The sequence below is a fragment of the Barbus barbus genome (assembly GCF_936440315.1).
Source record: "Barbus barbus genome assembly, chromosome: 8".
Taxonomy (NCBI): domain Eukaryota; kingdom Metazoa; phylum Chordata; class Actinopteri; order Cypriniformes; family Cyprinidae; genus Barbus; species Barbus barbus.
The window spans coordinates 1,818,338-1,842,451 of NC_136736.1; the positions used below are offsets into that span (position 1 = coordinate 1,818,338).

General features: G+C 39.8%; 2 protein-coding genes across 2 annotated transcripts; both read left to right on the forward strand.

Moving 5' to 3' along the window:
• Positions 1 to 280: 280 nt before the first annotated feature.
• On the forward strand, positions 281 to 12,520 carry LOC306873349 (sterile alpha motif domain-containing protein 1-like). The gene is made up of 7 exons (XM_079422584.1): positions 281 to 1,512; positions 2,772 to 3,054; positions 6,454 to 6,536; positions 6,879 to 6,939; positions 9,581 to 9,677; positions 9,943 to 10,063; positions 10,181 to 12,520. Exons 1-7 carry the CDS (start codon positions 403 to 405, stop codon positions 10,328 to 10,330), a joined length of 1,905 nt encoding a protein of 634 aa, XP_079278710.1. The 5' UTR covers positions 281 to 402; the 3' UTR covers positions 10,331 to 12,520.
• A 257-nt stretch (positions 12,521 to 12,777) lies between these two features.
• Positions 12,778 to 23,900, forward strand: LOC306873348 (transitional endoplasmic reticulum ATPase-like). Its single transcript, XM_079422583.1, has 17 exons — positions 12,778 to 14,153; positions 14,289 to 14,431; positions 14,946 to 15,076; positions 15,161 to 15,292; positions 15,434 to 15,536; positions 15,876 to 16,009; positions 16,101 to 16,236; positions 16,356 to 16,468; positions 16,546 to 16,710; positions 18,151 to 18,273; positions 18,350 to 18,497; positions 20,012 to 20,076; positions 20,264 to 20,442; positions 20,556 to 20,685; positions 20,763 to 20,921; positions 23,328 to 23,479; positions 23,573 to 23,900. Exons 1-17 carry the CDS (start codon positions 13,987 to 13,989, stop codon positions 23,667 to 23,669), a joined length of 2,277 nt encoding a protein of 758 aa, XP_079278709.1. The 5' UTR covers positions 12,778 to 13,986; the 3' UTR covers positions 23,670 to 23,900.
• Positions 23,901 to 24,114: the final 214 nt, after the last annotated feature.

The window sequence follows — 24,114 nt, forward strand, 5'->3', positions numbered from 1 at the left end:
GTGGCGTGAGGAGTTATAAAATAAGACAGTTTAGTATCGACCAGCGAGCCATCTGTCATCCAACCAACCAAAACACTGATGCGTTTTAAAGTCTTATTTAATTACTCGTCGATATTGCATATGAGCAATCTGTTGCGTTATATATGTAACGGACTGCAGCGCGAGCGTGAACAAAAGCCCGTCGACGAGATGCGCAAAACGTGTATCTCCGCAATACCACCTTAAATAAACGGAGCGTAGCGGATGATTCTCTTCGGAAAGTAGTCCACCTTAAGCGCACACAGTGGGTAAACGCAGGCGTAGAGCGAGGCTTCCGCTTCATTCCCAGCCGGGCTCGGAGCGGATCACTTCGGAGACCAGAGAGAGGCGCCCGGCCAAAGCCAGCGGAACCAGTGCTGCAACATGTCGGAGCCAAAATACCGAGAATGGATCCTGGAAACCATCGACTCCCTGCGCTCGAGAAAAGCCCGACCGGACCTGGAAAGAATCTGCCGAATGGTCCGAAGAAGACACGGCTCAGACCCGGACAAAACCAGGGCTGAACTAGAAAAACTGATCCAAGAGCAAACTGTGCTGAAAGTTAGCTACAAGGGGTCCATTTCATACAGGAACGCTGCTAAAGTACAAAGAAAATGCAGAAAGAGAACGGAGCAAACCACCGACAGCGGCAGCGGCGAGTCTTTGGGTGAACACGGCAAACACGCCAGAGGCAATAACAACGGCGACAGCGCGCTCAGCCTCACGGACCAAGAAGAGTGCGAGGATAAAGAGCCAGAGGAACGAGGGGCGAGCCCGTGTCCTGACCCCCTGCCTCAAACCTCGCCCTCCGCTCTCGAAAAGGAAGAGCAGATTTTACCACTACCTAGCGGAAACAGTTTTGTTAGTTGTGGCGCAACGGGCCACTCCGCCGGGAGCGTCAAAGCAAGTGCATCGAAAGACAAGAGCTTAGTCGCTGAGGCGGGGGCAAGCGGCTCCTCTGCCCTGCGCGATGCTGCTTCAACTGCGAACAGACGGGCCGAAGGAGACGAGACGCTCGGCCACGAGGGCAGCGATGAGGATGGTGATGAGAAAGAAGAGAAAACTTGCTCAAACGCCAGCAGTCCACCTCCGAGAAACAAGCCCCACGCGTCCCCCAAACTCAAGGTGGGGGCAAAGGGCTCCGGGGCGCGCTGCTCGGACTCTCCGGATGAGAGCAGCGCTGATCTGGGCGACAGGCTGGTTGCTGCGGTGCGAGGTCTGTCCGAGAGCCACCGGGGCTCCGCCGCGACACGGGGCCACGCTCCACCGGGGCTCAAAGAGATCCTCGGCTACCTCAGCACGCAGAGAGGGATGCCCGGGGAGAAGCTGACCCGCAACCGCGTTAAAGTGGTGCTGGAGCGCGAGATCGAGAGGGGTCGTCTTCGCAGGACCCGCCTGGGCCACATCACTCTTGCCGCGAGGGGGATTGGGGCGGCCAAGCCGTCCGCGCGTCTCCTGAAGAGCGCACTGCAGGACAGACATCTCGCGAAAAAGGTAACTTAATATTTCCAACACGTCCTGCGCAGCGCGCCGCGCTACACCCCGTCTCCGTATAAATAAATGATCGTGCTTTAAGAAAAGCGAAAGAAAAACGCGCAGGACTAAAAAAAAAAGAAAAGAAAAAAACAGCCTCGCACCATCCTATTTCCGCTCTTTTCTCGCGTGCAACTGTGCGCCAGAACATCCAAACTGTGCGTGTCTGCGGCAAACAGCGTGTTTTTGTGGTTGTTCTGAGGTCGTGTTGTGTGCAAACGGTGGGAGAAGCGACACCTCGATTGTGTTTTCCGCTAGACACGCAACTGTCTGCGTGCCCTGTTTCACTTCAGCGTCTCGGCACAAAAGGTGCGGACTCGCGTGCGTGCGAGACACCGTCGCTTCTCTTGTTCCGCTGCTCTAACAGACACTCGTTACACAAAAGCGCGCTCGTCGAGAATCAGACGCGGACAGTGCGCTGAAAAACACTGATGTCTGCGTGAACTGCGCGACATCAGGATTTCACAGGCAGGGCCGATGATTATTGTTGCGTTATAAGTTGTGCTGGATATTTTTCACTAGGCGGTGTCTGTTAAGTTAGACGCGCACGGAAAATGTAAAAGGGAGGGGGACCCAAGGCTCGCGTCTGTTTTCTCGGGCGAGCCGTCGCTCTGTGCAATACTTCGGTCATACGAGGTAAAAGCAGTAGCGATGGCGGAAATTCGCTGCATGACGAGCCAAAGCGGAGCGCACCCTGCGCCTCTTAGTTCCGTTCCGTGCGGCTCATCCAGTCAATTTGAGCGATGAGCGTTCATCGTGTTTCGTTCTCTCTCTTTTTGCTCTGCCTTGATCAGATTTCTCAAGCACTGTCCCGTTCACTTACAGACTGTGGTCAAATTGATTATGAACCCCACTGAGTTACTTAGTACGTGCTGATATCGCTGTTATCTAATTAAAGTCAAGAGAGTCTGCGGCGGATGCTTGGGCAGTTTGTGTTGTTCTAAGGAAACACCGCAATTCGTAAAATCCTGCCGATGACGGAGGACACGCACAAAAAACGCCCGTTTGAGGGGTGCGCGTCGTATTTTGGCCTTTTCAAATAGTGGGGGCGTCGAGAGTCCTTTTTCCCCTGTACATTTGCAGCTAAAGTGATGCAAGGTACAGTCAGGATTGAATCCATTCCCATCACTGAGATCTGTAAAATAAAGCATTCAGTAATGCTCTATAATGACTACTGTTGGTTAAAAGTCCATTAGAGCGTCTCTATTCCCCCTTGTCAGGAGGAGGTGAAGGAAGAAGAAAGGATGGAGGTGGAGAGTGAGGAAAATTGCACAGAGGAAAACACAGTGGGCTCAGCAGAGGATGTTCCCAACACCATCACTGATGAAGGTCCCACAGGTGTCAAAGCTTGTACTGACCCGACCTCACCTGACATGGAGGTCGAGAAAGATAATGGCACCAACTCACCACTGACGTCTGAGGGGAAATCCCAGTCATCTTCATCGCTGGAGACGTCAAACCAGTGCTCCTTACAGCAGGAAGTAGACGTGGGTGGAAGTGAAGGTACTTGCGCTGTCTCTGTTTCAAGTATTTTTGTCTGGTTTTCTAGTAAAACATCTAAACATGCTTGACATAAGATAAACTGTTTAGAATATGATGGAGAATAGATATTAAAATTACATATTTTGTGTCCCATGGACAATTATTCGGTTTCTAGTTTTCAGTGTTGGGAGTAAGAGTTACATAATCAGATTACTTTTTTCAAGTAACTAGTAAAGTAACGTGCTACTTTTAAATTAACAAAACAATATCTGAGTTACTTTTTCAAATAAGTAACACTAATTACTTTCAGAGATGCATCTCAGACCTCAAATACTTAAAATATTACCCTTTTTAGACATAGTTTAGTTAAGAAAAAGAAAATACTATACAAAACTTACTAGCAGTTGCCAAGTGGCTTACTTTTCCAATACAAATAAGACCAGTCTACCTTTTCATTACTGAATATAAAAAGTTATGACCAGTGTGCAACTGGCCCCTTTACAGGTGCATCTCAAAAAATTAGAATATCGTGAAAAACTTCATTTTTTTGCAAGTTATTTCAAAAAATGAAACTTTCATATATATTTTACATTCATAACATGTAAAGTAAGACAAGTTTTTTTGTTTTAATTTTGATGATTAGAGTTTACAACTCATGGAAGCCAAGATCAGTATCTCAATATATTAGAATATTTATATTTGAGTTTCAATTAATGACCATCTCTACAGTATAAATTCCAGGTATCTCTTGTTCTTTGAAACCACAATAATGGAGAAGACTGCTGACTTGGCAATGATCCAGAAGACAATCATTGACGTCACAGAGGGTCATTACTGAAAGGGGTGGCTGTTTACAGAGTGCTGTATCAAAGCATATTAAATGCAAAGTTGACTGGAAGGAAGAATTTGGGTAGGAAAAGGTGCACAAGCAACAGGGATGACCGCAAGCTTGAGAATACTGTCAAGCAAAGCTGATTCAAACACTTGTGAGAGCTTCACAAGGAGTGGACTGAAGCTGGAGTCAGTGCATCAAGAGTCTCCACGCTCAGACGTCTTCAGGAAAAGAGCTACCAAGCCACTTCTGAAACAGAGACAACGTCAGAAGCGTCTTACCTGGGCTGTGGAGAAAAATAACTGGACTGTTGCTCAGTGCTCCAAAGTCCTCTTTTCAGATGAAAGTAAATTTTGCATTTCATTTGGAAATCAATGTCTGGAGGAAGAGTGGAGAGGCACAGAATCCAAGCTGCTTGAATTCCAGTTTGAAGTTTCTGAAGTCAGAGATGATTTGGGGTGCCGTGACGTCTGCTGGTGTTGGTCCATTGTGTTTTATCAAGTCCAGAGTCAATGCAGCCGTCTACCAGGAGATTTTAGAACACTTCATGCTTCCATCTGCTGACAAGCTTTATGGAGATGCTGATTTCCTTTTCCAGCAGGACTTTAGCACCTGCACACACTGCCAAATCTATGGTATATTTTCAAGAGAAAGATGAGAAACAGTCGATCCAACAATCCAGACGAGCTGAAAGCTCAATAGTGCCTCAGCAGAGCCACAGGCTGATTGCTTCCATGCCATTCCTCACTGATGCTGGAGTTTGTGCTAAAGGAGCCCTGACCAAGTATTGAGTGCATAAATGAACATACTTTACAGAACTTTTTCCTTTTTTTGATTGATTTTAGGAAATATTCTAATATTTTGAGATACTGGATTTTGACTTTCATGTAAGCTCTAATCATCCAAATTAATACAAAACACTTTTGAAATGTCTTACTTTACATATAATGAATCTAAAATATATATGAAAGTTTCACTTTTTGAAATAAGTTACATAAAATGCAGTTTGTCACGATATTCAAATTTTTTTAGATGCATCTGTATTTACCCTTGTAAGACCCCTCATAAAAAACACTTTCTCATGGGATCTAAGCAAATCTCATAGGTGATCTATTTTGATCTCATAAAAGTGAGTTGTCACCTAAAGATGAGAAGTTTGCACCTATATGTGCTTTGTTTTCCTATTTATTCCCTGACACCTTTCCTGTCCCTGTGTTAAGAGAGATTGGGAGAAAGTGCAGGCATTTTCTTCAGCCTGAGGCTTATTAATTTCACTCTTGGTGTGAAAGGGCTTTTACAGTCACCAAAAATATCACTTTGGGGCTTTCTGTTAATGAAAGTAAATAAGCAAGCCCGGCCCCGGTGGCAAAAAGTAATGCAAAAGTAACGTAATGCATTACTTTCCATAACTAAGTAATGCAATCAGCTACTTTTTTATGAAGTAACGAGATATTGTAATGATGGTTTATATAGTGGGAATAAATTGTGAAATCTCACCATCTTGTTTTGTTTTACTCAATTAAAATGCAGTCATCATTAAATGAAACTTGAACAATACAAGAATTTCTGACCACAGTGACGTTGCACACAAATGTATGCTTTAATACACTGGTTGCACTTTTGCTAATATTCACTCATTCAGTGTTTAAGTATGGGCTCCCTTTCAATTCTTGAGCTAGAATTTGAATAAAATAGGCCATACCTCAAACTGACAGGAAGTGGAATTTATTGACGAACAACCCAGCTCAGATTGAAGTGTTGACCTAATACAGCGCTTATCAAAGATAATATTTTTTTATAAGATTTTTTGCTCATGGACTGGCTTTTAATAAATTCAAACAATACTTTATCCAGAGGGGGAAGTCCTTCTGGATTATGGAGTAGAACTCTGAAATTGACTGACATACCTGAGAGCAAGTCATAAATATTTTAAAACCATGGAGGATGAAATTATTATGATGTTATGTATAGGGGTGTTCGTTCACACTGCACATAAATCAAATTTGTTTTTCGGACCCAGGCTAGGTGCTGAAAACATCTGTTTGTTCGGACAGCCAATATCTGTTGTACACAGTAATAACTTCAGATGATACCTAGAGTTTCAGACTGAAATGTATTCCCAAAAATCCAATTTTAATCAAGTTCGTAAAACTTAGTCTGAACAACGCCCAAGCATTTAGAACATGATTTCGCCCCGATGGCATTACAGCTGAAGATAGCGAATTGTTTCTGTGCGAGATGCTTGGGAAGTGCATGCGGAAGGTATTTTTGAAGGCAGTAGGTGGATGTGAGCACAGGGTATCCACAGTACTAGAGGTTTTAAGTTCTGTTTTGGCTTTTTTATGGAACAAGTTTTATGTGGAAGCCAAGGAGGAAAAAAAATGTCACACAACTTTTGTGCCACAATTAAAATAGTGTTCTCGAATGTATGTAACAAAACAGTTTTTCCAAGTACTGGAATTGAGTGTGTGTGATGTGGGATTTGTGCTGAAAGAATCTGTGAATACAGACATGGGCTCCCAGTAGATGTGTGACAAATGTCTGTGATTGAAGTTTTGTATCTCTCTCTCTCTCTCACACACTTTCAGAACAGGCAATGTCTGTGAAGCCTGAGGATGCTGGTGCTGAGAAAAACGCAGATGCGGCTGTTCAGCTACATCCCGGCATTGAGGTAATGCGCAAAGTTTACTGAAGGTTGTAATATCTGAGTTCTTTCTCCTATTCCAGTTTTATTTTGCAGAGACATGTAGGCCATTCGTAGGTTGACTTCCTGAAGCGTAGATCTATCACAACATTGCTCTCTGTTTGTCTGAGTGGCCTGACATATCAATTGTTGGCTTAACGAATGAGTTCAACGGCAAACAAAGTGTTTTAGAATATCTATATATTTTTATACTTGCTTCAGTATATTTTTCACATTTACAATTCTGTCTGCCATCCCCCCTTATCCTAGTCTTTAATACAGTCTTACTGAGTGCATCTCCTTTTATTTTTCTCCCTCTTTTTCCTTTAGGATCAGGTGATTGTGATGTCAGAGACTGTAAAGGCTCCATCGTCAATACCTATAAGAAACTGTAAGTCCTTCAAACAAATTTAGGTTACTTTCTGATTAAGAGTGCTCATATGTTTATGTACTGGTGTCTCTCAGGGCTCATCCACACGAAGCCAGAGCTTTCCCTATCCAATCCTTTTTTTTCCTCGTTCTTCCATAAACATGGCGTCATCTCAAGAAATATCTGCTTACACACGAAACCGACTCAAAACGATGTAGTATACATGCCGACCAGTACGTGGCGCTGTAATTCTGCCACAGAGATACACTAAAAATGGAGAAGACTAGAAGCATTTGCATAAGCCCAACACAACAACAAGAAAACCTAGTAAAGTTAGTCAAGCTCAGTAGCTTCTGCAGCACGAACACAAGCATGTAGTTCGCCATTGTTGTTGTTGCTGTTACGTGAATGTAGTGGTGTCTGACTAGGGTCGAGACGTGGGGTGAAGACATCATCGTTTCACAAAATATACGGATTGACTGTACACGCCGTTTTCAGATTTATCCACCCTGGGACCCAGTTAAAAAAAAACAGGCTCACAAGATTTCATCTGAACGAAATGCCGATACGATACAACATTTTTACGTTTACAACTAAACGCATCTCCGTGTGGACGGGGCTCAGTGTGTCCTCTCTTGTGTATGTGTTGATGTATGCATCTCTGTGTCAGTTAATGGTTTAACTCTGTGTCTATTGCTTTGCATGTTTGTGTGTTTATTTATATTGCTCTGTGTTCTGTTGTTTGTTTTTAATATAGCTGTTTAATGTCATTCTGTGATTTTTATATAGTTTTATGTTGCGCGCTATTCTGTTGTTATTCTCTGTCATATAGGCCATGTACACACTGCAGCTAAAGTCAGTTCACCTTTTACTCCTTAATCGCGTTCTGTACACACATAATTCACTAAAATACGGGAGTGACAACCGCATTCGCAACCGCATTAACTCCCGATTAAATAATTAACTTAACATGCTTAACATAAAAGAGACATAAAACAGTATTTGTTGTTTGAATTTCTTTTAAAAAATGACCAAATTTGAACTGTTTCATACTAAAAATAACCAGCTCTGTCTTGTCTGTCAGTGTTCTCTTTGCTCCGTGATGTATTTTTCAATGCGTGAGAACATGATATGGGGCATAAAAGTGCCATGGTTTGTCGGACGTAGCAACAGTAACTAAGGGGGGTGGGTCTTTGCTAAAGGTCAATTTAGAGTAGGGGGAGGTTGCTGGCTTAGGTTCTGAGATGACAACATGAACATCTTTCTTATAGTAGAAAATGACTTCTGGAGTGAATTAACATGCTGCCTATTGTGAGCGTTTATTTTACTTTGCTTGGCAGTATAATCTATCTGGTGGAATAGATTCAAATAGTTATTAATAAATAAATAATAAATGCATAATTACCAAACGAAAATTACATGCTCTGAATTATTATTATTTTATTTTTATTTGCATTTGCATTTTTTCTCATATTGTGCAAAGTTTAAACAAACAGTCTGGAATTAACCAAATTGCATACAAATATATTCCAAATTATACTAAAATAAAGTATGTTATGTATATAAACATAAATTGAATAGAAAAGCAAAAAAACTGCCAATCTGGGACATATATCTTTAATAGAAAACACTCTGCAGTGATCGCACCACATCATATTTTCAAATTCAATCAAAATTTACACGCACAGAAATGGTCACCTAAACAAAACAAGCCAGCTTCCCACAAAAGGTCACTATGAAATTTATAATAAAAATAATTGCAGAAATAACTTATTATTCATTGTTTTTTTTAGGTCATACCACATGATATCCAAATGTGGTAACTACATACCAGCCGTTACAAATATTTTTTCCCAAATTTGAAAGAGACTTACAAACCTGCCTGATGCTTCCATGGGTCCTTGGCAAATTTGGTATATGATGCAAAGTCTTTAATGGATTAGCGCACGCACGGCTTTCCTGTAGCTCAAATAGTAGAGCATGGCGCTAGCAACGCCAAGATCATGGGTTCGATTCCCAGGGAAAGCAAGAGCTGATAAAATGTAAAAACTGTAACTTGAATGCAATGTAAGTCGCTTTAGCGTCTGCTAAATGCATAAATGTAAATTTAAACATAAAAGTCCCAAAGTGGTAGTTTCTTGATGGTCGCACATGATATTTCATAAAATGGAAATCATCGGACAAAGTTTGTTTGTATATTATGACGGAAATATAAATACAAATGCTTTGCAATTTTATACAGTATTACAAAACACTTTGGAAATTATGCCAAATAGTGCAGAAAATTAATCTGAATAAATTTAGGGTCATTTCAAAGATGTTTACAAAAAACAAAAGTTATGGCCACACGGTCGCACCACATGATATTTTGACCATTTGAATAACAGAAAAATGACAAATAACTAATGTTTTTTGAAAAGTTAAATTGAGTTCATACATGGGAGAGGCCCTTCATATATATGGCATCTTTTTTATGCATTTAAACCAATTTTTAACTGAGAAAATGCAATCGGACAGAAAATTTAGACGTCACGTCATTGACCCATACACACACGCACACTGTTGTTTATGAATTTGTTTATATAGTGTTGTGTCATTCTGTGTTATTATATTGTAATTGTGTATTTTTGTTTTATAAAGCCGTGTGTTGTCTGTCTATCAGGTTCAGGCTGTAAGCTGGAAGTGGGAGTGTCGTCATGTCTGCTGACTCCCTCTGCCTCACCAGGAGCGGCTGAAGAACGAGGGATGAATGAAGGAATGTGAGTACCACACAAACAAAACAGCAGAGACAGGGTAGCGCAGAGAGAAAAGGCTTTGTTTGGGGGAAAAAAAACAAGAAAATTCTCTGTAAAACACCTACTGACCTTCTAACAGGAATCGCCAGAAGTAAGTCATAACGAAAGAAATGAAAACTGTAGATTGAGGGTTGACTTTGAGTCATGATATTACATTTGTGTCTCCAGCGTACCTTTGAATTTTTTTTATATGAATAAATATTAATTCATGTTTTCTGTGCGGTCTCAGAGGTGGCTTTGTGAAGTTGGAGACGAGTGGCATGAGCCCGGTGGACTGGACTGTAGCAGACGTGGCCAGCTACTTCACCGCGGCTGGATTTCCAGAGCAGGCGCTAGCTTTCAGGACACAGGTGCGCTGAACTGAACTGAATGCATGATCCTTGAAGAGTTCAGACGTTACTTTACTGGATTTAAGATAAAAGTTATGCTATAGATAGAAGGTATAACTGAATCTTTGTTCCTGACAGGAGATCGACGGGAAGTCCCTCCTTCTGATGCAAAGGAATGATGTGCTGACAGGCCTGTCAATCAGACTTGGTCCCGCCCTAAAGATCTATGAAAGACACGTGAAGGTTCTGCAGAGGACCCATTTTCAAGATGACGAAGCTTTCTGCTGATGCACACACACACGCATATATATTAGCTATTGTACATAACCAAGTAACTCGCCATGTACATATACCAAACAATATTTACTCATCCCAAAACACGCATATTCCTGAAGACAGAAACTTCCTGAACAGAAACAGTTGTTTTCCTCACACACAAATGTATATATTTTTTTAATCTGTAAATCCAGCAGCTATCGGAAAGAACTTTGGCCTGAACAAACACGTGTAAAATGAATTGAACTAAGCAGAAGAATGGAGTAAGTTTGGGAAGACTGAAAGGATAAAAAAATCTCTTTTTTTAAGAAGCGTCAACCATTTTTTGAAAAGACTGTGCAGTTATTGCTGCTCTGATGGAGACCACTGTTTGGATTATGATATTCGACCCTGAATTCATTTAATCAAGTGGATTTTTTTTCTTTAGTACTTATTCAGTCCAGTAGGGAGCATCATTTTTTTGGCAACATCACTCGTTTCAAGATTGCTATTGAAACCAAACAAAGGCTGGAGGTTTTCCAATGCACACAGAACTTTTTGTTAAAAATGTTCCTCCAATGTAAAAAAAACTAAACAAAAACTGTCTGGTTACAGTTTGAAAGAAGTCAGTTCTGATTGGATTTTTGTTCTTGACTTAATACTTTTGCAACGACGCTGAAACCCTTGTCTTCCCTCAGTGATAGACTAAATTATTTCTTCCTGACATATTGAAATGATCTTGAATGTCTAATTTTCCTTCCAGTTTACTTGTCTCTTGCACCATTATGTCAGAAAAAAAGCAAAAAAAAAAAACTGTTTATGCAGATCATCTGCACACAATCAAGTGGGCACATCTCACAGAGGATCTCCCTTTAAAGTGACTTTGACTCCTTTCACATTGACATTGTGGCCCCACATGTGGAACATCACCATTGATAACTGAGCATAACTTTTGTAAATATCAATTAGTTTTTTAAGGTGAAGTCCAAGTTGCGAAGCAATGACAATATTCCTTCACCAGCAGTTGAAGAATGTGTCTGAATGTCCTCAAATGCACAGAGAGCCCGAAGCCATGCAGCTCTTAAATTTTACAGTTTGTAAAATATATATGTATCAGTCCATCAGATGAATATTGTGGGAACTGAGACAACAATTTGTGTAAAACAATCAAATAATAATGTAAGGGTCCATTTAATAAATTACAAGAACTGACTTGTGAGAGGAGGGATGTGGAAATTGGACACATTGAATTGCTAACATGCTTGTTAACCTGCCCTTTAGCTCCAGTGTCTTTTGTGTCGTTAAACTGATCGCATATACAGATGGAGCCATCACACTTGTAAATGGGACTGTTACTGATTCTGCCACTAAAGGCAGTTCATTTGCATTGTGAAGAAACCAATAGGTCAGTCTGATTTCAGATTATAGTCTCCTTTGTTTTGCCTGACAATTGTAGAACCTCAAATTCTTCAAACTGTCTTGTTTTATTTATTTCTTGGTATGTTTGTTTATAAAATATTATCGTAATTTGTATAACGTTAACTAGCTGTCTAAATTTCACAGAGGTTCTTTGTTGATTTACAATCTAAAGTAAAAAGCTGGAGCTCATTGAATTGTTGACAATGCCTGCAGTTTCTCTGTTTATGCCTTTCATGATGAACCCCTTTTTACTTTGACTTGTTAATGAAGTGGAATATCAACAAACCCCTAAAAATGAGTTTTCTGTGTTCTCAGCAAGTCTTTGTAATAAATACATTAACAGACTGCAAGAAAACAAGCATCACAAAGCAAAAGAAAGAACTAATTAAAGACAAGAACCTGTTGTTATAATGTTCAAGGGTTTGCCAGCAGAGGGTGACATGGATACTGAAATATTTGTTCTTGCTAGATCTAATTGTAAATGCCAACAGGGTAAAGGTTTACATACAGCCATAAGTGAACATTAGACCAGCATCCATATTGATGAATGCTGGGAGTGACTCGAAAAGAGTTTGAGAAGAATAATGCATTGTCCAGTCATTGTGTAAGTTATTGAATGTCCATGTATTTCTTCATTTGTGCTCTTTCTAGTTCATTTTGAGTAACTTCATTCTCTGACTGAAATGAACAGCAACTGTGTCTGTATATCTTTTTTTGCCATTTCTATTTATCCCAGTTGTTTTGTAACGAGAAAACGGAAAGCTTTTTGATTACTCGCATTAAAAAGGACATTCCAGATGGCTGTATCAATGAACGTTTATGAATCTTTAGACTGTTTGTGAATGTATGTTAGAAGGAGGACAGGAATGAACTGGGTGGGAAACGCAATGCCCGGGCGGGAAAGAGGGCAAACACATTTGAAAACGATGGAAAACTGAAAAAGATTCATAAATACTCACTGTTTGTGTACATATGCATGTAACTTGGGTTGTTGTGCCAGAATCTTATTTATATGTGAGGGGATGGGTTTCAGTCCAGGGAGTAGCGCAGGCTCATTTTCTAGGCATGGAGCCTGCGGTCAGGGACAGCGTCACACTTTGTACAGCACTGCAATGAACTAAGGACTACAGACTAGACCTGGACTACAAACCTCTGACCTCTACGATAAGGATAGGCTGCTTTCTGATCGTCTCTGTCCCAGAACAGGCTCTTTTCCTCAGTTAAACACCTCTAGCCCGATCTGCAATGCCCGCCGCTGGAGCCTCAGAGTGAGTATAACTGCTGAGCTTTGGGTTTGAGTGTTTGTTTATTTGTTTAGATTGAATATGTCAGATTCTTCAAAATAACTATTTTTTGTTGTTGTTAAACATTTCAGTTGTAGTTCATTGTGGAGTTTGTGTTTGTCTCTTTTTCAGAAAATGTATAAACTTTATCATAACATGAAAAGTAATGTGTACGTGTTTGTGTTTGTCTGAGTAGTTCGATCTTAGCTGTAGACATAACTTTGCTCTAAAAACAGACCAGTGTCACATGAAGAAACAGGAGACCAGACAGCAGTGTATGTGTGTGGGTTTGTATTCACACTAGTGCCACCAAGAACTGTTTTCATGTTTCATTCTCCTCATTAAAATTCAGTTAACCTTTATAAAATGGGTTTTAAACCTTGGTATGGCCCAATTTTAATGTACATGAACTCATTAGGTTCATTAGAAGGTACATGTAAGCTAAAAATACACATTCTTTTTATATGTTATGTTTTATGCAGTCTTGGTGTTGTTTTAGTGTAAAATTCCTATGCAGGCTATTATAACATTTATAAGCAGGGATTTCCAATATCTCTGGAGTGTATATATTCTGAAGAAAGATGCAGCAAAACAAAAGCGGCAGGCTTTTACATATGTGCTGATTTGGCTTTTATGAAGAACCGTGCATGTACTTCACTGTTTATTATTAATGCTGTGGAAAATTGGATTGTGCATTGATGTGGGTGTGTGTTGAACAGTCCAAAATCGGAGGATTTCTCCACTGCTATACTGAAGCAGAAGATTCGACCGAATCGACTCATCGTGGACGAAGCCAACAATGAGGACAACAGTATTGTGGGCTTGTCACAGGTAATCTATCTATTTGTGTGTGTGTTTGATAGAGTGATGAAATTGCAGTGTGTAATTTATATCACTAGCTGCACCCAATTGCAAAAGCAATCATTGTTTCAAACAGGTTTCCCAAACATGTGCATGTAAATCCCTGAATGAGTGTTACAGGTTAAAATGGAGGAACTGCAGTTGTTTCGGGGAGACACTGTGGTGTTACGCGGCCGGAAGCGGAGGCAGACGGTCTGCATCATTCTCACAGACGACACATGTGGCAACGAGCGTGTGCGCATGAACAGGGTCACCCGCAACAACCTGCGTGTGCGTCTTGGTGATGTCATCAGGTGTGCGGTGATGACATAAGTTTTTACCGTTGGATCATTAAATACATTTATTTAAAATTAGAGGTAATATCTGCTTCTGGTGGTAAAGCAAAATCACATCTACCGCAGTGCTCACTCATATGCTTGTGTATATAGTATCCATGCTTGTCCAGATGTGAAATATGGGAAGCGCGTCCATGTTCTACCCATTGATGACACTATCGAGGGGTTAACGGGCAACCTGTTTGAGGTTTTTCTAAAGCCGTACTTCCTGGAGGCCTACCGCCCTGTTCACAAAGGTACACATGTTCATTCAGTGTGCTGAATATAAGGATATAGGAGTTTGGTTTTGCATTTGGGTTAGGTGTAGTGTTACATGTGGAAAGTTTAGAAACATTGGGATTTAACGTTCAATCAGTGCCAATTATCTTAAAATATGTCCAAATAATCTGCCAGTGGAATACAATATATTACTGCAACAAACAGTGTTATTTTAATTTTATTTATATACTATTCTAGTATTTATTAACATTTTTAGTTAACTTTTATTTTTGGCATTTTGCTGTCTTATGACATTTTTAACAGAAACTATTTTAATAGATTTAGTTTTGCTTAAGATTACCAACACTGCAACAGACAACAACTACAAATTCACAGTTGTGACCCTGGACCACAAAACCAGTCATAAGTAGCACGGGTATATTTGTAGCAATTGCCAAAAATACATTGTATGTGTCAAAATGCCATAAAACCATTATGACTGGTTTTATGGACCATGGCCACAAATTTGTTTTAAGATTATGCTTTGTGCAGGTGATATTTTCCTGGTTAGAGGAGGCATGAGAGCAGTGGAGTTTAAAGTAGTAGAAACAGACCCCGCCCCTCACTGCATTGTTGCCCCGGATACCATCATCCACTGTGAGGGAGAACCAATCAAACGAGAGGTATGTGTGATTTCATCATACCTGTACAGTTTCTACATTTCAGTGTCCGCACCCTGTCATGCTGTCATATGTTGATGGTGTCAGGATGAGGAGGAGAGCCTGAATGACATTGGGTATGATGACATCGGGGGTTGTCGTAAACAGCTGGCTCAGATTAAAGAGATGGTGGAGCTGCCTCTCAGGCACCCCGGCCTGTTCAAAGCCATCGGAGTGAAGGCAAGAATCACTACACACATCTAACAATATGTCCATTTTTATTTTGTTTACTTATCTACACATTTGCATTTTTTACGTTCATTTGTAAATAAAGATTACTCACACACGCAAGTATTACACCCACTCACTGTCGTTTCTCAGCCACCGAGAGGAATTCTGCTGTACGGTCCTCCTGGTACGGGCAAGACGCTGGTGGCTCGTGCTGTTGCTAATGAGACGGGAGCTTTCTTCTTTCTCATCAATGGTACATGCGCACATTTGAAAGCCACAGTCCAAAACTGCTGTGACTGTTGTTTGCCCTGCAATAACAGATGCATGTAAACACTAAAACTCTACTACAGAATGCAACTAAGCAGTGTATTGACATTTTTACACTGACTTCTAGATCACTTCATGTATTTACCTTGAAAAGCCAAACAGATGATCCTTGTGACAAACGATTTTTGTTCTGGACGAAACTGGCGGATCATATTGTACTATTGTGCCAGATATCAAGTATCAATTACACTGATGTATTTCCAGGACTTTATGCAGTTTCCAAGATGCATTTCCTCTGGCGTACGCTGTTGCTTTTGTATCCCAGGTCCTGAAATCATGAGTAAACTGGCAGGAGAGTCTGAGAGCAACCTGAGAAAAGCTTTCGAGGAAGCCGAAAAAAATGCCCCTGCTATTATCTTCATCGATGAGCTGGATGCAATCGCTCCGAAACGAGAGAAGGTAAGGAGAAGAGGAAGAGAAACAGGAGTGTTACGTAATTGTGTACAGTCTGATGTTTGTCACTGGTTTGATGGTTATGCCATGTCTGTAGACTCATGGTGAAGTTGAGCGAAGGATCGTCTCTCAGCTGCTCACCCTGATGGATGGCCTGAAACAACGGGTTCATGTTGTAGTTATGGCAGCCACAAACAGACCCAACAGTGTGGATCCTGCTCTTCGGCGTTTTGGTGTGAACTTGCACATATGCAGATTCATAACATTCATACAGAGAGTTATCTGCATCAACAAATGAATGAACCAAAACACACTTTCTACAGAAAGGTCAATTGTAAAAGTTGTGTTGCAGGTCGTTTTGATCGAGAGATTGACATTGGCATCCCTGATTCCACCGGCAGGCTGGAAATTTTACAGATTCACACCAAGAACATGAAACTATCAGATGATGTGGACCTGGAACAGGTGATGATGATGAAAGTGATGGAGGGTCTAATTCTTGTTAGATATTTTATAACTGGATATGTTTCTGTTTATGGTAGATCTCCGCTGAAACACATGGGCACGTGGGAGCGGACATGGCTGCTCTGTGTTCAGAGGCAGCGCTGCAGGCCATCCGCAAAAAGATGACCCTAATTGATCTGGAGGATGACAGCATCGATGCAGACCTTCTCAACTCAATGGCCGTCAGCATGGATGACTTCAAGGTAGAAGTCTTCACGGATCCACTTTGATCTGAAAACTTGAGGTCCAACCCGAGACCCAAGCGAGATCGGGTCCAAAACTTCGACGAGTGCCTCGGACACAGTTTGGGTTCGGTATTAGTGGCCTCAGGTCTTGGGTAATTTAAAATAAATGTGCTTTTTCCAAATGGACCCAATAAAATCGAAATTATTTTACAGTTTCCCAGATACATTGCGTGTTCAATTTAAGTGAAGTTTTTGAGAAATGCACGTAGAAAAGGAACAAACGTTTATAACCTCACACACAGAAATCTATCTTATAGATATGATACATCAAGAAAAGCCAATCGCTTCATTACTCTGCGTGTTCATGCAGGGCTTTTCTTTTTTGTGTGCAGAAGCCCTTCGCCGAAGATGAAGTAAATAGTGTTGTAGACAACACAAGAGAATCCATAATTTATTAGGCTATTTTTATGGACCGATCACATTTATTTTTCCAATCCATTGGTCACAATTGAAATCTGCACTTAGAAATAACCTGTATTCATCAGGTGGGAGATAATATAAAGTAATAATAAATAAGTAAATAAATAAATGAAAGTAATGGAGCAGCAGCCAAATCAGTCTGCAGGACACCAGGATTTTTCCTTATTGACTGCAGGGCTGCAGGCTGTGCACACATCAATGCCGTTTACTTTTCAGGTCTAGTTGGGTTAGAAAATAAATGCCATAGGGTCGTTTAAGACTCAGGTCTAATTTTATCAGGTCATCTTGGGTCGGGCATTTCTTTCTTTTCATTTTTGCATGTCGGGTTTGGGTAAGAAGTGATTTAGGTCGGGTAGAGATTTTAGGACCAGAGAAGACCTCTACATACAGGTCAGCTTCATCATTGCGCACACACAGATTATGCTTCGATTTTAAAATCTTTTCCATTGCAAATGCAAATCTATTACTCAGATGTTACTCTTGATGAGAAATCCAGAGAGATCTTTAAGTATCAACTCTCAGATGTTTCTCCTACACATTCAAACAATAAACCATATATATATATATATATATATTTTTTTTTTTTTTTTATCTTAATGTTGTGTTGGAATGCTGCCTGAGGCTATTGGCTTCAACAAATCCTTCAAATATAAGATTATGCATTGTGATGTATTATGTATCCTTGGACTGACAGATGAAAGCTGTAGTGCAACTATGCAAATTCCTGCTGTATCTTAATTATAACAGCACATGTACACATTGCCCATTGAAACTCTAGAGAAGACACAGCCTTCAAGATTTCATGGGTCTTTTTCTCTGTATAAAAATCAGATAAACAGTACTAGATAAAAAAAAAATAATAATAATCTAATTTGCTTTCAATTTTAATCTGTCTAGGAGAAACCATCATCAAAGAGATTTCTTTTGTGATTATTATTTCCAGTGGGAATTATATCTATTGGTTTCTGTCTCTTCCAGTGGGCTCTGAGTCAGAGTAACCCATCTGCTTTGAGGGAGACGTTGGTGGAGGTTCCAAAGGTAAACTGGGAGGACATTGGAGGACTCGATGAGGTGAAGCGAGAATTACAGGAGCTTGTCCAGGTAAAACCACAAACATACAAACAGGTATGAAATGTTCTTTCACTCTCTCTAATTCACTTTGTCTCTCTCTGTTAAGTATCCAGTGGAGTATCCTGATAAATTTCTAAAATTTGGAATGACCCCATCTCGAGGGGTTCTGTTCTATGGTCCACCTGGATGCGGCAAAACCCTACTAGCTAAAGCCATTGCCAATGAGTGCCAGGCTAACTTTGTGTCTATTAAAGGTACATGTTTGTGAGAGAAACTAAAGTAAAAATATGCTGAGTGTGAGTGTATTTGTGTATAATCACTTCCAGTGTTTCCCATAAATTGATTTATTTGTAGCGGCCCGTCACAATATCCACATTGACCGCCGCCCCTACCATCAGCTCCCTGTCTCACACACACGAGCACGAATTTAGTACCATATTTAGCAACTTTCAGACCCTTTTAGTGACATTTTTCCATAAACAGTACATACTGACAAACTCAGTGACTTTTTTTTAGATAAACCTTAGCTATCATTCAGTTAGAGAAGCATTCAGAGAAGCAGTGCATTCAGTTGGAGTAAAGTGAGAGTGACTCCTGGTTAAGTATTGTAGTATTAATGGGTCAAGTCTCTATTTATACTTGTTTTATGTATGACAACAGAAAATATGTAAATGGGAACAGCTTTATTGGGCATTCAGTTGTATTACAGTATATGACAGTTCAGAGAGTAGAACATACCCGAAGTGCCAAAATTTGTCTTAACCTGTTAACTGTCGGTTCCACTTTTTGAGTATAGGCCTGAAAATTACATTTCCAACTTAAATTGTTATAAATAAATTTTAAATGGTTTAGAGCAGATACTTAAGGTTGGTCTCTTTTTAAAGAAGATACTTAGCAGATTATTGTAGAGTTGAAAAAAGTATATTACAAAAAAGACGTTATGGACGTTTTAGTTTATGGAAATATAAAATGTAAAAATTAAAATATTTATATTTTATATAAAATATATATTTTACAAAACATGTTTTACTCTAAAACTGCTAGAAAATCAAAAATCTAAATCTGAAGAAGTTGTGTTCCAAATTTGAGGTTGATATCTCAAAAAATGAGCTTTCAGTGAAATTTTGTTTGGGCGTAGTACCAAGCTTTTCCACTAGATGACCATCAAATCCCATTAGTAACCATATAAGGGCGGCTCCATTTCTATATATGGTTTGAGTGATCTGAAACATGTTTTTCCTTACTTTTCTCAATATTTATAACGTAGACATCACATTCAGAAGTATTAAGGGTAGTATGGCAGTATTTGATTTCAATTCAACCTCTAAAAAACACATAAAAGACATGCAACAAAAACCCTGGACGTACGACATAGTTCATGCTGCATCAAAACTTGAGAACCTATTGTTTTTTCTTTATATTCGAAACACTTTTAGACCTTTTTTTTCTCAAAAAATAGAATGAATGTTATCTTTTGAACACTTTACATGAATGGCTGATTTTTCATGATTTTATATATGTATCACTATTTCAAAGTAAAGGCCAGTTCTCGCTCTGAGTCTGATGAGTACTGTTCTTACAAATTAATAAATTACGGTTGCTCTGTAAAATATTTAAAAAGTTACCAAATATGAAAACTAGAGTCTTTAAACGCAAACTTGACGGAATTATGTCATAAATATACAAATTAATGTGACGTCACCTGCCGCCACAAGTCTCACAATATCCTGTGGGAAACACTGCTTTCTATATTTTGTATTGATTGCAGGCCCAGAGCTGCTCACCATGTGGTTTGGTGAATCAGAGGCAAATGTCAGAGATGTGTTTGATAAGGTGAACAAACTGCTGTCAAAGACTATAGCACTTTTTACTCCTGGTTTTAACATCCTTCAGCCAAGACATATTGCAGTTTACACTTGGTAGTAACGTGCGTCTCAGATGTGCTTCCTGTGTGAATCCTCAATTTTCCAGATCTCATTGTGATATATATCACACACTGCTTTTGTTGTTCTGGTATCAGGCACGGCAGGCCGCCCCATGCATTCTGTTCTTTGACGAGTTGGACTCTATTGCTAAAGCACGAGGTGGTGGGGGTGGAGATGCAGGAGGTGCGGCTGACAGGGTCATCAACCAGATCTTGACAGAAATGGATGGAATGACCAATAAGAAGAATGTCTTTATCATTGGCGCCACCAACAGGTGACAAAGACGTTTGTCGTTTGTGCTTGCATTTGCTGGCAGAGAATAAAGTGATTGAAAGTGAGGATAAAGTGAAGAGGCCAAGTGCTCAGAGTCCTGTCTGTCACTCTTAGGCCTGATATCATTGATCCTGCAATCCTGAGGCCTGGTCGTTTGGATCAATTGATTTATATCCCTCTACCTGATATGGGATCCCGCAGTGCCATTCTGCGCGCCAACCTCCGCAAGTCCCCTGTCGCTAAGGTAATTTACACACAAACTATACATGCATCTCCACATGAAAGCACCACTAACTGTGCATTTCTTTGTGTGTTTTTCAGGATGTAGACCTGGCATATCTGTCCCGGATAACAGAGGGATTCTCAGGAGCAGACCTAACTGAGATCTGTCAGAGGGCCTGTAAGCTTGCTATAAGAGAAGCTATAGAGGCAGAGATCCGTGCTGAGAGACAACGCCAAGCCAGGAAAGAGACTGCTATGGTTAGTGCGTATGTAATTGAAAAAGCCACTGCACCACGGTAGGTTGGACACGAATTTAAAGATAATAGTAAAATCCTGGTTCCTGAACACGAATCCATAAAGAAGAACACATGCTGAATATGGTGGTTGTAGAAATGAAAATATCTCCTTTCAGCGTTTTTTCTGTTAGTTTACCCTGCAATGTGCTTGTGCATTCACTGGATCAGTCTGAAGAATGTATGATTTGAGCAGAAGAAGCCAAATTTATTATATTATTGTAAGATTTTATTGCTGTTTTGAAATATTTTATTTAATATTTTATTGTTTTTTTCAGTCTCACTAATCAAAGGACAGATGATGTACAAAAATCCTTGTGTCTTTTATCTCATGTTGAGCAGACCATATGTATCTTTTTCTTGTATTTATGATAGGTCAGAACCAGGCACGTGCACACATAGACATCAAAGGGGGCTTGAGCACCTGGCCTCTTTCTTCCTCGATAGAAAGTGCCCTTTTGTCTGGGGATTTTTTTTATATAAATGCATATATATATATATATATATATATATATATATATGTGTGTGTGTGTGTGTGTGTGTGTGTGTGTGTGTGTGTGTGCGCACAGCTTTCCCTGTCAAACAAGTAAAAAATCTAAATATAAGGTCGGGTGGGTCGGGAAATGTTGAGACTGTCACATTCCGATGCCTTTCTCCCCTTCGCTTCTCCATGCAGCGCGCAGCACAGCAGTGTAGCGTTGCGCACATTGATCGGCACATCACAGTCACAAACAGGCAGAGAGAGCCGCAGAAGTGAAGCCCTCCCTCCCTTTCCGGTTGTGTTCGTCTTGGTGTAGAGGCAGTGTTACCAAGTGGGCTACTTTAACACTGTTGCCGCAGGTTGTTTTTGATGTCTGTGGGTTGAAGCGACCCCAATAACGTGTTTTTAGCCCCTGGAGTGCGAAATGTACCAAGGTAACCCCTGCCAAAAAATTTGTATTTTACCCTCCGGAATACGATTTTTACCGGGGGACACCCCTCGAAATGCGATTTACAGGTAATTATCCAAAAGTCAAATATAGTTGTCTTGCTAACATCCATGACTCATTAGCTACCATATAATAAGTTAGCTAAAGTTTAGCTAAGGCAATATAGGCTATCATGGACATATATATTACATTTACATTTAGTCATTTAGCAGACGCTTTTATCCAAAGCAACTTACAAATGAGGATAATGGAAGCAATCAAAATCAACAAAAGAGCAATGATATGCAAGTGCTATAACAAGTCTCAGTTAGTTTAACGCAGTACACAGGGTTTTTTTTTTTATATGATAAATAAAAAGAAAACAGATAGAAAAGAAAAAGAATACAGCAAGCTAGTGTTAGAGGCCTTTTTTGCTTTTGTTAATTGTATAATAAATAAAAAAGAAAACAAATAGATAGAATACAAAAAGATTAGAAAAGCTAGTTTTTTTAAAGAATACAATTAGAATAGAGAGTGCTAGAGTTAGAGGGTCAAATAAAGATGGAAGAGATGTGTTTTTAGCCGATTCTTGAAGACGGCTAAGGACTCGGATTGAGTTGGGCAGGTCATTCCACCAGGAGGGAACATTTCATTTAAAAGTCAGTGAAAGTGATTTTGTGTGTCTTTGGGATGGCACAATAAGGCGATGTTCACATGCAGAACGCAAGCTTCTAGAGGCACATAAGTCTGAAGTACTGAATTTAGGTAAAGGGGTGCAGAACCAGTGGTGGTTCTGTAGGCAAACATTAATGCCTTGAATTTTATGCGAGCAGCTATTGGTAGCCAGTGCAAATTGATGAACAGAGGTGTGACGTGCGTTCTTTTTGGCTCATTCAAAATTTATCTTGCTCATTATTATATTAGGCCTACAATAACACTAAAAGAATTAAATCAATTTATTGTCTTGTGCAAAATAAACAAATAATTAGCGAAAATATGTCCCTCTCCTTTGTGCAGTCATTATTCTAAATATATACTTGAAACTAGTAGCATAGAAAACATTAGTTAGTTAATACTTCGTTAATAAAATTAGTGACTGCTAAAGAAGACCATGGTCTCTATGTGAACTGCTTATATCTGTTGAAACAACATGAAACAATTGGAGTGTGAGGGAATTAAAATAAATTGGTAAATCAGTCAGAGTTGTGTTAATATATATATATAACGTTTTGTTTCGAAAAAAAAATTAAAACATATGAGAAGTGCCCTTTTTTTTCCCACTTGAGCCCCTGCCCCTCAAAATGTCTGTGCACGTCCCTGGTCAGAACCATACTATATATAATAATAATACGTTTTATTTATATAGCGCCTTTCCAGAGCTGTGTTGTGTACTTAGATTATGATATAATCTAAAAACATGTATCCTGGTGACTTGAGCATCATACCTTCGTACCTGTTTCCAGGATGATGATTATGACCCAGTGCCGGAGATCAGGAAGGATCATTTTGAGGAAGCCATGAGATTTGCTCGTCGGTCTGTCAGTGATAATGACATACGGAAATATGAGATGTTTTCTCAGACTCTTCAGCAAAGCCGTGGATTTGGGAACTTTAGGTACATAAACACACAAATCACTAGTACCACTTCATACCTCATTTTGTGAACTAAAATGCCTCTCTTTCTTTCATTCTTTGAAATCATTGGTAGGTTTCCTACAGCTCCTCAGTCAGGTGGAGGTCAGGGGTCAGGCCAAGACTCTGGGGGTCATTTCAGAGATGAAGGAGAGGATGATCTCTATCAGTAATCAAAGTCAGTTGTCTTCTACCAGCCCAACACCTGGTGTCTGCGACAGTGAGAGAAGACATGGAAATCACTTTCAACTGGAATCCACACATTATGATTATTATCAGTAAAGAATAACCAATTTATAGTTTTTAATCTCTTAAAAATTAAATTGAATGTCTATTACTCTCATATTAAATACGTGTTGATGTGAAATGTGTGCTCGACAATAATAAAGATGTAATTGCCCTCTTTCTATAGTAGAAATTCACTTTCTCAAACAAGTAAATATTCAAACTTTGCCTAAACGTTCAATTAACCTTACTATTTTAAGTAAACATTAGTAACTTACCACAAAACTATTTGCGGACAGGCCTACGGATCCAGTTGTTTTCGTCTGTCAATATACTAACCAGGTCTGACAATGATATTAAACTTTTAAAAATCATAAATACACGCATTAATCC

What these genes read in the sequence shown, in the direction of transcription:
- LOC306873349 (XM_079422584.1), top strand. Translation starts at nt 403, where the DNA reads ATGTCGGAGCCAAAATACCGAGAATGGATCCTGGAAACCATCGACTCC. An exon ending in ACAGACATCTCGCGAAAAAG is followed by an intron (nt 1,513 to 2,771) that starts GTAACTTAATAT and finishes CCCCCTTGTCAG; the next exon opens with GAGGAGGTGAAGGAAGAAGA. An exon ending in CGAGGGATGAATGAAGGAAT is followed by an intron (nt 9,678 to 9,942) that starts GTGAGTACCACA and finishes GTGCGGTCTCAG; the next exon opens with AGGTGGCTTTGTGAAGTTGG.
- LOC306873348 (XM_079422583.1), top strand. Translation starts at nt 13,987, where the DNA reads ATGGAGGAACTGCAGTTGTTTCGGGGAGACACTGTGGTGTTACGCGGC. An exon ending in TTTCTTCTTTCTCATCAATG is followed by an intron (nt 15,537 to 15,875) that starts GTACATGCGCAC and finishes TTTGTATCCCAG; the next exon opens with GTCCTGAAATCATGAGTAAA. An exon ending in AATTACAGGAGCTTGTCCAG is followed by an intron (nt 18,274 to 18,349) that starts GTAAAACCACAA and finishes CTCTCTGTTAAG; the next exon opens with TATCCAGTGGAGTATCCTGA.